This window comes from Erinaceus europaeus, chromosome 20, assembly GCF_950295315.1.
Source record: "Erinaceus europaeus chromosome 20, mEriEur2.1, whole genome shotgun sequence".
In the NCBI taxonomy this organism is placed as follows: Eukaryota; Metazoa; Chordata; class Mammalia; order Eulipotyphla; family Erinaceidae; genus Erinaceus; species Erinaceus europaeus.
In genome coordinates, this window is record NC_080181.1 from 55,472,688 (window position 1) to 55,485,669 (window position 12,982).

A 12,982-nucleotide genomic window follows, 5' to 3' on the forward strand; every position below is an offset into this window, starting at 1 on the left:
TATAATTTTCTCCACATCCTGACGTCATTTGTAAATTATAGATGCCCCCTTGAATCAAAGTATGTATACTTTGTTTCTACATCCCTTTGAGTTCCTGGGGGTGGGCACGGTCATTGGTGCAGGGGTGCAGTCACAGGCTCCATCAGTTTGGGACACCACTTTTTTTTTTAAGAGATTAGAAGTATGTCTAGGGGGCCGGGCAGTAGCGAACCGGGTTAAGCACACACTGCACAAAGTGCAAGGATGGGCGTAAGAATCCTGGTTTGAGCCCCAGCTCCTCACCTGCAGGGGGTCACTTCATAAGTGGTGAAGCAGGTCTTCAGGCGTCTTTCTCTCCCCTTCTCTATCTTCTCCTCTCCCAATTTATCTTTATCTTATCCAACAATAACAAGGGCAACAAAAATGGGGAAAATGGCATCCAGGAGTAGTGGATTTGTAGTGCAGGCACTGAGCCCCAGCAATAACCCTGGAGGCAAAAAAAAAAAAAAGGTATGTCTAAAAAACTTAAAAATAGGGAGTCGGGATAAGCGCAGCAGGTTAAGCGCACATGGCGCAAAGTGCAAGGACCAGCATAAGATTCCCCGTTCAAGCCCCCGGCTCCCCACTTGCAGGGGAGTCGCTTCCCAGGCGGTGAAGCAGGTCTGCAGGTGTCTGTCTTTCTCTCCCCCTCTCTGTCTTCCCCTCCTCTCTCCATTTCTCTCTGTCCTATCCAACGACGACATCAATAATAACAACAATAAAAAAACAAGGGTAACAAAAGGGAATAAATATTTTTAAAAATTTTTTAAAACTAAGGATGGTGAGACAGCTCGCTTGGATCGTGTAATGCTGTACTGAATGCATGACTCAGGTTTGAGCCCGGCCCCCAGTACATTAAAGGAAGCTTCAAGGGGCTGAGCACACACATGTTCACAAGGACCCAAGTTTGAGCTCCAAGTCCCCACCTACGGGAGGAAAGCTTTGCAAGTGGTGAAGCAGGGCTACAGGTGTCTCTCTGTCTTCTCCTTCCCTCTCAATTTCTGGCTGTCTCTATCCAATAAATAAATATAATGTAAAAAACATTAAAGGAAGCTTCGATGCTGTGGTCATCTCTGTCTCTTGCTACCTCTATCTCTTCTCCATATATATATCACAAAAGCTTTTTCTCATGGTTAAGAAATAGCTCACCATGTACTTATCATGTGCAAGACCCTGGCTCAAGCCCCAGCACCTCATGGGGACATCACAGACAGCACAGGGGGAGCTCCACGGATGGTGGAGTGGTGCTTTGGAATTTCTTTCTTTCTTTCTTCCTTTCTTTCTTTCTTTCTTTCTTTCTTTCTTTCTTTCTTTCTTTCTTTCTTTCTTTCTTTCTTTCTTGGTATATAGAATTTTTGAAATTGCACAGGGGGGTGCTCAGCAGTATCCTGCATGCCCAAGGTCCTTCGCAGCTTCCCCAGCACCACAGAAAAATCTGTGCCTCAGTGTCCCGCACAGTGCTAAAACTATCCCTGCTGTTCAAAAGCCAGCTGCCCTGCTAGGCTGAGGAGACAGTGCCTGTGCCTGTGCCTGTGCCTGTGAGAGCAACCAGCCAGGGAGGGTCTCGAAGAGGAGGCTGTTTGTGGGGGGACTGCACAGACAGGAGGGGACATGCCTGCCTTTGCTGCACACATCAGACTCACCTGACCAAGAGGCCAGACTACCCCCACTTGAAGCCACTCAGTGGTGCCTTCACCCCAAATTCCATGTGGAAACCCTTCACTCACCCAGTGGCCACCAGAATCACTATTTGCCAGATCACTTGCACTTAAATCCTCATCTTCTATCTTCCTTTTATTGAGGGGAGGGGGATATTAAACCGGCCTGCTTGCCTGTTTTCGCAGACCCTAAGTAGCAAAATTCTGTTACAGAGGATATTAGTGAGACGTTCGATTCAGATCTTGGAAATTCAGCCCCACTGCATCCACTGGCCTAAAGCTTCAGAGGCAGAGAATACAACTGCCCCCAAACTCTTATTCATTGGGAGCCGCTTTGTTTTATTGTCCCCTGACTCAGGAAGAGGACACCTGAGCTCACCCAAGCTAAGGCAGGTTCAAGGGAACCATGGTCCCCACAGATAGCCCCTCGTCCATTCGGAATCCAGGACAACTGAGGAGAGGCCCAGGGGTGCTAACTCCAGCTTGAGACGGGGGACACCCTCAGAAGGCTGTGCTCTCGCCTTGGGCCCGGGGCCCAAAGAGCTGCTCGGCCACCAGCTTGCCGTCATACTTGGGCAGCGTGCCCCCGAAGTCGGCGGGCAGGATGTTCTCATCGATCTCCTGGAAGAAGCTGGAGAGGTCATCTCCATGGACAAAGACCTGGAAGGCAGTGGGGGGGGGACCCTGAGGACGAGGCAGGGGAGAAGAGACCGGGCCACACCAATGGTAGCATCCTCCACCATGTTTCCATGGCATGCCGTCTGAAGTCCAGGACCATGACAGAGTCTGAAGAAGGGGGTCCTCTCCTCCCACAGCCCACCTCTCCTACCTCCTGAGCCCTGTCACTCCCTCACTTACTCTCCAAGTGCCCTGGGCACTGGAGCTTTCATGCACTCACCCTCTGGAGCAGCTTGCTCTTCAGGAAGGGCTTGACCACATTGTAGGTGGTGGTGAAGTACCAGGGCTGGTGGATGAAGTGAATGGCCTTGAACCTGGCTGGGAAGGAATCCTGCAGCAACAGAGAATGCCTGGCCCTGCAGACTCAGAGCCTCCACCCAGGCCTCTCCCCACAGCACAAGGACAGACTCGTCACCACCGGGAGGGAAGCACCATGAGCACCTGAGGCCCAGCCCTCTCCCTGCTGGTGCCTAAGCTCACGCAGGCCAGCATAGAAAAGAGCGGAGGCCGGGCTTAAGTTTCAGGTAACTGAGTGGCCCGCAAACTCATATCTCGGGGACACTGCTGTCCTACTTCGCTGTCCTTCTGTCCCTCTCATGACCCCAGCCTGCAGGTCCCAGATACACTGAAAACTATTTAAGGCCAGCTCTGAGGCATCAGTGTATAGTCATAGTGTATAGTTTGTTCTGAGAAACAAACATTCCCATCGGTTGATCCCATGGTTGTGTGAGCACCAGAGTAACTACACAAACCGAGGCGGCATCACCCACTCTACTTCCCAGCTGACCTGGAGCTACATGTGGCCTGTTGTTGACCAAGACAGTCATTCAGTGACACATGACTGTGCAGCGTGAGCTGCCAGGGTGATGAGGGGACACCTTTGCTCAGGGCGTATTCACATGAAAGAGATAGTGTGAGCTCTGTAGACAGAGGATTCCAGGCCAGGCAGTGAGTTCAAGTCTAGCCCCTCCACATTACCTGGAGATGTCACTCAATTTGCCAGCCTTATTTTCCAGGTTTGCAAAATGAAGTGGAGAAGCAAGGCAAGAAAGAATCCAGACTGAGTGAGTGAATGACTGTGCAAACTTGTCAAACTGTGGATCATCGTGGGAGTGTTAGTGGGAGTGACTGTGACCGCCATTGCTCTTTAAGGCACTGGGGGTGCTGTTTGCTGAGGTTCCAGCAGACTCCTTGAGGGAGGAAAGCTGGCCCAGCCTCCCTGTGAGAGGCGTCTGCTGCCCAGTGTCCACAGCCTCACCTGGAGCATGTCCACCATCTTCCTGAGGTCACAAGGCCGCAGCCCAGCAGCCTGCTGCATGGTAAAACCCTTGAAGTTCTCAATGATGCAGAAGCCATTGATCTGAGTTTCCTCATTTTCCAGAAGCTTCTCCAGGATGAAGCAATAGGCCTGCAAGATCTGATATGCAAAATGCACACACAGCCTATAAGGTCCAACCTAAAGCATTATTAAGACTCCAGGTCCTACGGGGAGAGTTCACCAATATGTCCTTTGCCAGACATGATCTGACACAGGCTTTGAGCTGGGCCATTCTGACTCTATGAATATAACCCCGAAAACAACTTTGAACATCACGCCCATAGTGCTGTGTGGTGCTGGGATGAGACCCAGGACCTCGAGCATACTAAGTGTGCTTTGCCTTCTGCAGAGCCACTGCTGGGTCCCTTAGGCAGGTCTCTGGAGGGCTTGACAAGTGACATACATAGAGAGAAATACACAGGTTGGAACTCCTACTTTGCAGAGTCTTCCCAGCCCTTGGTCCACTCATCACTGTCCTCCACGTGGCTCTCAGCTTCAGTATTTGGCAGGACTGACCCCCATTGGTGGCCCACAGCTGTCACTCTCAGGGCTGCCCACCTTCCTCTCCCAATACCTCTCTGCCCAGGGAGCCAGGTATGAGGGTCCAAGAGAGACTGAACTGGGGGAGGGGACACATTGTGTGTGTGCGTGTGTGTGTGTGTGGGGGGTCCATCCAGCCTCCCACTGACCTCGTCAAAGGTGATCTCTTCAGAGTCCCAGTTCTCAATGTTGAAGAGCAGGACCACCCGGCCGTACTTGTCCCGACTGGAGAGGACCCCGGGGTAGCCCGCCTCGATGGTGCTGCGGACGGCCTCAGGGGACAGGCTGTCACAGAGCTCGGGGTACTGCAGCCGGAAGTTCACATATCCTGGTGGAAGCAGAGCAGAGGGACACCCTTGGGGAGTTGCTCCATCCAGAGGTGCCACACGGGAGGCCCCAGAGTCAAGGCCTCCTGCCTGGCAACACCCACACATCCTGTGTGTGATAGAGCAGGGTGCTCAACCTTTCTTAGTCCCATATCTCACCAAGCCAAACACAATTCCAGGTAAGGACATCACTGGTCACCTGTAACAACTTGAGGTGCAGCCCCCATTATGGGCTGCCATTCCCTCTTTCCGGCAAAGATCCAGGTTTTTGTTGTTGTTTATTTATTCCCTTTTGTTGCCCTTATTGTTTTATTGTTGTAGTTATTATTGATGTCGTCATTGTTGAATAGAACAGAGAGAAATGGAGAGAGGAGGGGAAGACAGAGAGCGGGAGAGAAAGACACCTATAGACCTGCTTCACTGCTTCACTGCTTGTGAAGCGGCTCCCCTGAAGGTGGGAAGCCGGGGGCTCGAACCGGGATCCTTATGCTGGTTCTTGCACTTTGCACACTTAACACACTGTGCTACCGCCCGACTCCCCAGAGACACAGGTTTTTCAGCAGAGTACAGAGTGGGCCTGAGCTGAGTGGGGGGGGAGGACACCCCAGGATACAACCTAAACCCCCCAGCAGGATGCAGAGGCCCTCCCTATATCTAAAGTGCCCACGGACCCCATCTACCCTGAAGTGAACCCTGAACTCTGGTTGTCTTTATCCCCAGAGCCTGCGGGGGGGCGGGCCCAAAGGGGTATTCCAGAACACTTGCCAAGGGAACGCCACTGGCCTCCTCACCGCCCTGCAGAAGTGGACAGTCCTGGACTCCGCCCTGGCCCTTCCCTCTGCCAGCTGCTCTTCCTGACTCCCCATTCCTTCCAGAATGCTCTTGGGATGGGGGTTTCCTGGCCATGTTACCTAAAACTTTACTCCCCTCAGTTTTTTTTTGTTTGTTTGTTTTTTTGTATCTGCCTCATCCCATCTTATCTAGCAGTTTGTTTTTAATATGGCACCAGGGAACAAACTCAGGATCTCGTGTATGTACAATACCACCACAGAGCGCTCCCTGCACTGAGTTTTCACTAGTTTAGAGAGAGGGGAGAGACACCACAGCACTACTCGGCCATCTGTGGTGCACCCATGTGTTTCTGAGGCTTGAACCCAAGGTATTGCTCATGATAAGGCTCTAGGTAAGCCATCTCCTGGTCCCCAGAAACTCTGTTGGTACAGCCCTTTTATTCTTTTTCTTCCTTTCTTTTCACTTCTTTTCTTTCCTTTTTTTTTCCCTCCAGAATTATCAATGGGGCTTGGTGACTTCATTGCAAATCTACTGCTCCTGGAGTCCATTTTCCCCATTTTTGTTGCCCTTGTTGTTGTTGTTATTGCTGTGGTTGTTGTTGGATAGGACAGAAAGAAATCAACAGAGAAGGGGAAGACGGGGGGAGAGGGGGAGAGAAAGACAGACACCGGCAGACCTGCTTCACCGCTTGTGAAGCGACTCCCCTGCAGGCGGAGAGCCAAGGACTAGAACTGGGATCCTTAATGCCGGTCCTTGCGCTCTGCGCCACCTGTACTTAACCCTCTTCTTTCTTCTTAACCACAGCACTGCTCACCTCTGGCTTATGGTGGTGGTGCTGTGTATTGAACAAGGGGTGTTAGTACCTCAGGCACTGAAGTATTTGTATTTTCTTTCTACTTTACTTACTTACTTATTGGATAGAGAGAGCCAGAAATCAAGAGGAAAGGGAGACAGAGAGGAAGAGAAACAGACATGTGCAGCAGTGCTTCCCCACTCACAAAGCCTCCCCTGCAGGTGGGGAGCAGGGGCTTGAACCCGAGTCTTAGTGCATTGTAATATGTGCTCAACCAGGTGTGCCACCACCTGGCCCCCCAAAATCTTTTTGCATAACCAGTCTGCTATCTCGCCAGCCCTTGTGATACTCATTGTAAGACTAGGAGAGAGGAGCCAGACCTGGAGGAATCTGACCCTGAAAAATCTATCCGTTCACCATTAGAGAGGAATAGGATCTTGGAGGCTCACAGCAGTTTTGCAGGTAAGGGTTAGGAGGATCAGAGTCCACGGTTGGCCAGGGCAGGGAAAGGGAAGGAAGGAGAGGGTCTGTGCCAAGGTCGATGCCACTCTCTAGATCCCAGCCCCTCCCCTGAAGCCTGCAAGAGCTGTCCTCCACACCCTCCCCCTTCCCCCGGTGCCCCCTCACCTCTCAGCAGCTCGTAGGCGCGCCCCACATGGAACTTCCTTGCGCGGACAAAGCGAAGCAGGAAGGCGCTGTCCCTCCCCTGCACCCTGTCGGCCACGGCCTGGGCCAGCTCCTGCCCAGAGGCCGCCTGCTCCCGCACCAGCTCCAGCAGCTCCTGCACAGCCGCCTCCCGAGACTCCTCCCGCTCATTCAGCTCGTCCTTAGCCTGGAAGCAGGTGGAGGTGGGGTGCCAAGTTACAAAGTGGGTGGACTGGTGATGAGCCCCCACCTGGGCCAGACACCCCTGCAGATCTAAGTGTTCCCAGTAACCCAACCTTCACTTCTGGGGCCTTGGCTTAGCTTTATGCAAAATCCCTGAAATGCATTATGCTTTTAAATATCTGCACAACCTGCTGCAGTATATATTTAAAAAAAAAGTGGGGCTGGGGAGAGAGCATAATGGTTATGCAAAAAGACTCTCATGCCTGAGGCACCAAAGGTCCCAGGTTCAATCCTCCAGCAGCACCATAAACCAGAGCTGAACGCTGAGCAGTGCTCTAGTCTATCCGTATCTCTCTCATAAATAAATATGTAAAAATGTTAAAAAATTTTTTCTGAGAAATGTGATGCATGTACAAACTATTGTATTGACTGTCGAATGTAAAACATTAATTCCCTAATAAAGTAATTAAAAAATTAAAAATAAATAATATTTTTTAAAAGTGGAGGGTTATCAGTATTTATTTAGGGGCAGTTTACTGTGCAAGGGGTCCTGAGTTCCATCTCCAGCACCACATGGGAGCACTTTGACAGCACCAGAGAATTCCATGGACAGTGGAGCAGTGCTGTATTATCTCTCCCTCGCTCTTCTCTCTAGTTCCCAAATTCCTCTCCTATTCTTTTCTTTTCTTTTATTTATTTATTCCCTTTTGTTGCCCTTGTTGTTTTATTGTTGTAGTTATTATTGTTGTCATTACTGTCGGATAGGACAGAGAGAAATGGAGAGAGGAGGGGAAGACAGAGAGGGGGAGAGAAAGACAGACACCTGCAGACCTGCTTCACCGCCTGTGAAGCGACTCCCCTGCAGGTGGGGAGCCAGGGCTCGAACTGGGATCCTTACGCTGGTCCTTGTGCTTTGCGCCACCTGTGCTTAACCCGCTGTGCTACAGCCAGACTCCTTCTCCAACTCTTTTCTTTCTTTCTCTCTCTTCACAGGATAGAGGGGTGGATCAGAGAGGGTACTCAATAGAGTAGCATATGTTCATTCCCGCCCCACACACAAAAATTATCTATGAGAGAGAGAGTGAGAAACCAAGACCAGAGGACTGCTTCAGCACATGCAGTGCTAGGAATGGATCTGGAGACCCTCTCACTGGGCCTGGTGCCCCTCTGTGTCCCTCAGACAGCAGTGTCCTTGGACTGTAGAAGTGAGCCAGGCAGAGAAGGGGAGGCAGTGGTGTGGGGCTTCACAGCACCTTTCTTTCCCTGGACGTGCCAAGGGAGGCAGAGGTCTGATCAGGAACCCAAGCTCAGCTCGGCCATGCCCTGTCCTTCCCAGCAGCCACTGCCAACATCCACAGAGCAGTCTACCGGTGCCGTGCCACCGCCCCAGCAACCTGCTTTCGGGGGCAAAGAAGGTAAGACCGGAGAGGAAAAGCTGTTTGTACTGGTGCTCCACCAGGTGTGCCACACCTGGCCCCAAGGGAAAGCTGCTGTTCCATACCACATAGCAAGCTGGAGGCGAGTCTGATTCTAGAACTTGGGTCTCTGAGCTATCCAGGGATCAGGAGTTGGATCCCTGTATGTGAAGGCCACTTGCAAACCCATGCTTCTCACTTTCTCGCTCCCAGGGAGTCCTAAGCTTTAGGATGGCTTCTAGAACCTGAGCAGGTCCTTCTAGGTTTGCCCAGGGCAGCCTGGAGAGCCTGGGCTCAGTCCTTTCTACAGGAGAAAGGGTGCTCTCCACAGTTCCCCGTGGTCTCCCTGGGTCACCTCACCTTCTGCAAGGTGTGGCGGGGCAGCTGGCTGCACTGACCAAAGACAGGCCCGTGGTCCTTGGTGGTGAGCCGCTCTAGCTGAGCACGGAGCTCCTGCTCCTCCTCCGGGACCAGGCGGAACGTGCCCACCTAGGAGAGACGGATGGGAAGAGCAGGAGCAGGCCCCCCAGAGCCCACGAAGCCAGGCCTTGGGGACCTCCTCACACCCACCCTGGGGCTTTTGCCCAAGGTCACTGTCAAATTTTCTCCCTTGGGGCAGAGGCAAGGACTGGAGTGTGGTAGAAGGAAGTGCCCACCATCCTGGACAGTCTCGATGGTGGGAGGGAGAGGGGGCAGGTGGTGGGAGGCGCCCTGGGCAAAGGTGTACCCACCTCCTCTGCCATGATGCCTCTGGAAGATCTGGAGTCTTGCGGGGAGGGGGAAGCACTTATAACACCCTGGTCTCTGCAGGCAGCCTCTGCCCTAAGGAGAGGAGTCAGAGTCTAGGCAGCTGTTACTGTCTCCTAACAGAGGTCTCACTCATCAGAGAACATCTGCCTCTCCTGGGGCAAGTATAAGACATGCCATGCCTGCCCCAGCCCTGCCACTCTGACCCAAGAGGTCTGAACTGGGCCCAGAATCTGCATTTCAGTTTTTTCATCTTTTTTCACTTTAAGTATATGGTTTGTTTTTTTCCTTTTGTCATCAGAGTTATTGCTGGAGCTCCATGCAGCTATTTTCCCCCTTATTTTAGATAAAGGATGAGAGGCAGAGAGATAGAAAGGAAAAGATTGACAGAAGGAGAGACATTGCTCTACCACTTCTGAAGCCGCTGTTAACACTGCTGTAACTCAGGGCTTCAACCTGCGTCCTCACATGTGGTGAGGCCTGTGTTCTATTGGGTGAGTCACCTGCCAGCCCCGTACTCTATTTATTTATTGATTGTGGTTGCTGGGACTTCACTGCTCTGGGACAACTTTTTCAGATATAGAGAGAAGGGGAGAAGGCTGGGGAAATAGCATAATGGTTAGACAAAAAGACTTCCATGTTTGAGGCTCAGAGGTCCCAGGTTCAGTCCCAGGTATCATCATAAGCCAGAGATGAGCAGTACTCTGGTTAAGAAAAAAAATTTTAAAAAGAGAAGGAGGAGGAGACAGAAAGGGGTGGGGAGAAGCGCACATCACTGAAGGTTCCTTCGGTGCTTTGCACTCCAGCAGGGGAAGAGAGGCTGGACACCCCAGCGGCTTTGACAGGATCTTTGATCTTAGTAACAGAGGGCTGTGGACCAGGTGGTGGCGCACCTGGTTAAGCGCACATGTTAACAATGCACAAGGACTTGGGTTCAAGCCCCTGGCCTCCACCTGCAGGGGGAAAGTTTTGCGAGTGGTGAAGCAGGGCTGCAGGTGTCTCTCTGTCTCTCTCCCTCTCTGCCCCTTCCTTTCTCGATTTCTGTCTATCTCTATCCAATAAATAATTGAAGATAATTAAAAAATTAAATCATTGAAAAAAAAAAGAAACAGAGAGTTAAAGCTGGTGTAACAGTTCTTTTATAAATATACCCAAGCAGTTAACTTTATTTATTTATTTTGGCTGATGGTGGTGTGGAGAATTGAATATGGGACTTCAAAACATCAGTCATGATTGTCTTTTGCATAACAATTATGTTTATCTTCCCCCGTCCAGTTAACTTCAGTTTTAACGTACTTTGTCTTTATTTATTTTACTTTTAAACAATTTTTTAATATTTATTTATTTATTCCCTTTTGTTACCCTTGTTGTTTTTTATTGTTGTAGTTATTATTGTTGTCGTAGTTGGATAGGACAGAGAGAAATGGAGAGAGGAGGGGAAGACAGAGAGGGGGAGAGAAAGATAGACACCTGCAGACCAGTTGCTTCACCCTGCAGGTGAGGAGGTGGGGACTTGAACCGGGATCCTTACGCTGGTCCTTGAGCTTTGCGCCACATGCACTTAACCCACTGCGCTACCACCTGACTCCCCTTTGTTTTTATTTTTAAAAATATTTTATTTACTGTGTAGAGACAGAAAAAAAACTAGGGGGAAGGTTGAGATATAAAGAGAAAGAGATATCTGCAGCGCTGTTTCCCTGTTCAACGCTTGACGTCTCGTCACCCAATCTGGTCCCCTACGCCTACACTGAACTTCTCTGTTCCAGTCTCTTGGAAACAGAGCTGGCAGTCAGCTGAGGTAAAGAACAAACACTTCATCACAGACCCCTGCAAGCGTCAACCCGGCTTTGACCTAGCACGTTATGATTGGGCCCTCCTCAATCGCTATCGAACAGGCCATGGCCAGTGCGCCGCTATGTTCCATCGCTGGGGAGCCAGAGATGACCTGAACTGCCCCTGCGGCTACAGACAGACTATGACCCACATAGTCAACGACTGCCGCCTCTCCAGATTCAAAGGAGGTCTCGAAACTTTACATCAGGCTCAACCTGATGCTGTTGACTGGCTACGGAAGAAGGGCAAACGCTAGAAGAAGAAGCGCTGTTTCCCTGCTCATGAAACTCCCCCCTGCAGGTGGGGACCTGGGGCTTGAACCCCAGTCCTTGTGCATTATAACACATGTGCTCAACTGGCTGTGACACCGGCCAGACCCCTTTGTTTTTATTTTGATCAAAGTACTGCTCATCTCTGGCTTATGGTGATGTCAGGGATTGAACCTGGGACCTCAGAGCCTCAAGCATGAAATTTTGGTTTGCATAATCACTATGCCATCTCCCTGGCCCAACTTTTATTTTTCAGCTTTAATTTTTTAAAATAATTTTTTATATTTATTTTCCCTTTTGTTGCCCTTGTTGTTTTATTGTTGTAGTTATTACTGTTGTTGTTATTGATGTCATCGTTGTTGGATAGGACAGAGAGAAATGAAGAGAGGAGGGGAGGACAGAGAGGGGGAGAGAAAGATAGACACCTGCAGACCTGCTTCACCGCCTGTGAAGTGATCCCCCTGCAGGTGGGGAGCCGGGGGCTCGTACCAGGATCCTTACGCCAGTCCTTGCACTTGGCACCACATGCGCTTAACCCACTGTGTTACCGCCCGACTCCCTCAACTTTAATTTTTAAAAGAATAGTGATTTAGGGTTGGGAAGACAGCATAATGGCCATACAACGCAAAGCTTCATGCTTGAGGCTCTGAGCTCCCAGGTTCAATCCCCAGCACCACCATAAACCAGAGCTGAGCAGTGCTCTGGTCTTGCTCTCTGTGTCTTCCTCTCTGTACTTTTCTATCTCGTTAAGATAAAATAAAAGTATTAAGGGCAGAGGATAGATAGCATAATGGTTATGCAAACAGACTCATGCCTGAGGCTCCAAAGTCCTAGGTTCATTCCCCTGCCAGAGCTGAACATTGCTCTGGTAAAAATAAATAAATAAATAAAAGAATATGGATTTACAAGCTATAGACAATGAAATAACAGCTACCTCTCACTCCTTGTTGAGGAGACTCTCCTGTCATCTAGTTTGTCAGATAAAATACAGACTACCCAGTCATGTGTGTATTTCAGGGGCACAGTAAATATCTGTAATATAATCATGTCCCTCCAGTGGTCTGAGAGGTGGCACAGCAGATAAAACATTGGACTTTCAAGCACGAGGTCCTGAGTTCAATCCCTGACACACATGTACCAGAGTGATGTCTGGTTCTTTCTCTCCTCCTATCTCATGAACAAATAAATAAAACCTTAAAACAATAAAAATAAACCTTTCTTGTTCATCTGAGATGTGCATTTAACCGGTGTCCTTTGCGAAAGCTGCCCGCAGATGGGTCTAGCTCACCTCACGGCACGGCTTGTTGCTTTTCAATTTCATAGGCAGCCTGCGTTGTGGTCTCCCCACCTGGGCGCCTCCCCCAGTTCTGGGCTCCCTGTCGCCCAGACCCCTGGTACTCACCTCCCAGGTCAGCAGCTTCTTCTTGGGGCCACCTGAGTCCTCTGGGAACTGGGGAGGTTTCCTCTGCGAGGGGCGTGGTCCAGTCAGCAGGCTGGAATTAGTGGGTCACAAGGAAGCTCTCAGGGTGCAGTTTCCGTTAAATCAGACTCCCACGGAGGCCCAGATTGGGGCAAGGACGCACCAGGGGGTGAGGGGGTCAGCAGGGGCCAGCTGGGGCTGTCTCAAAGCCCTCTTTTGTGTGTCTGCTCTGGAGATCTGCTAAGCCATGTGGAATCCAGGCTATGGGGTGGGCACTGGGCCAGCCCTGTCCCCTCTTCCCTACCCTCTCTCTCAGCAGTGCCAAAGGGCTTGGGAGTATCCCTCCC

The 12,982-nt window shown here is 50.6% G+C and overlaps 1 protein-coding gene across 1 annotated transcript; it reads right to left on the reverse strand.

The window, feature by feature from the left end:
- Window positions 1-1,785: 1,785 nt before the first annotated feature.
- RLBP1 (retinaldehyde binding protein 1) lies at window positions 1,786-12,731 on the reverse strand. The gene is made up of 8 exons (XM_016185703.2): window positions 12,618-12,731; window positions 9,098-9,188; window positions 8,727-8,855; window positions 6,751-6,955; window positions 4,362-4,540; window positions 3,613-3,771; window positions 2,575-2,685; window positions 1,786-2,336 (listed from the first exon to the last, which is right to left on the reverse strand). Exons 2-8 carry the CDS (start codon window positions 9,107-9,109, stop codon window positions 2,178-2,180), a joined length of 954 nt encoding a protein of 317 aa, XP_016041189.1. The 5' UTR covers window positions 9,110-9,188; window positions 12,618-12,731; the 3' UTR covers window positions 1,786-2,177.
- Window positions 12,732-12,982: the final 251 nt, after the last annotated feature.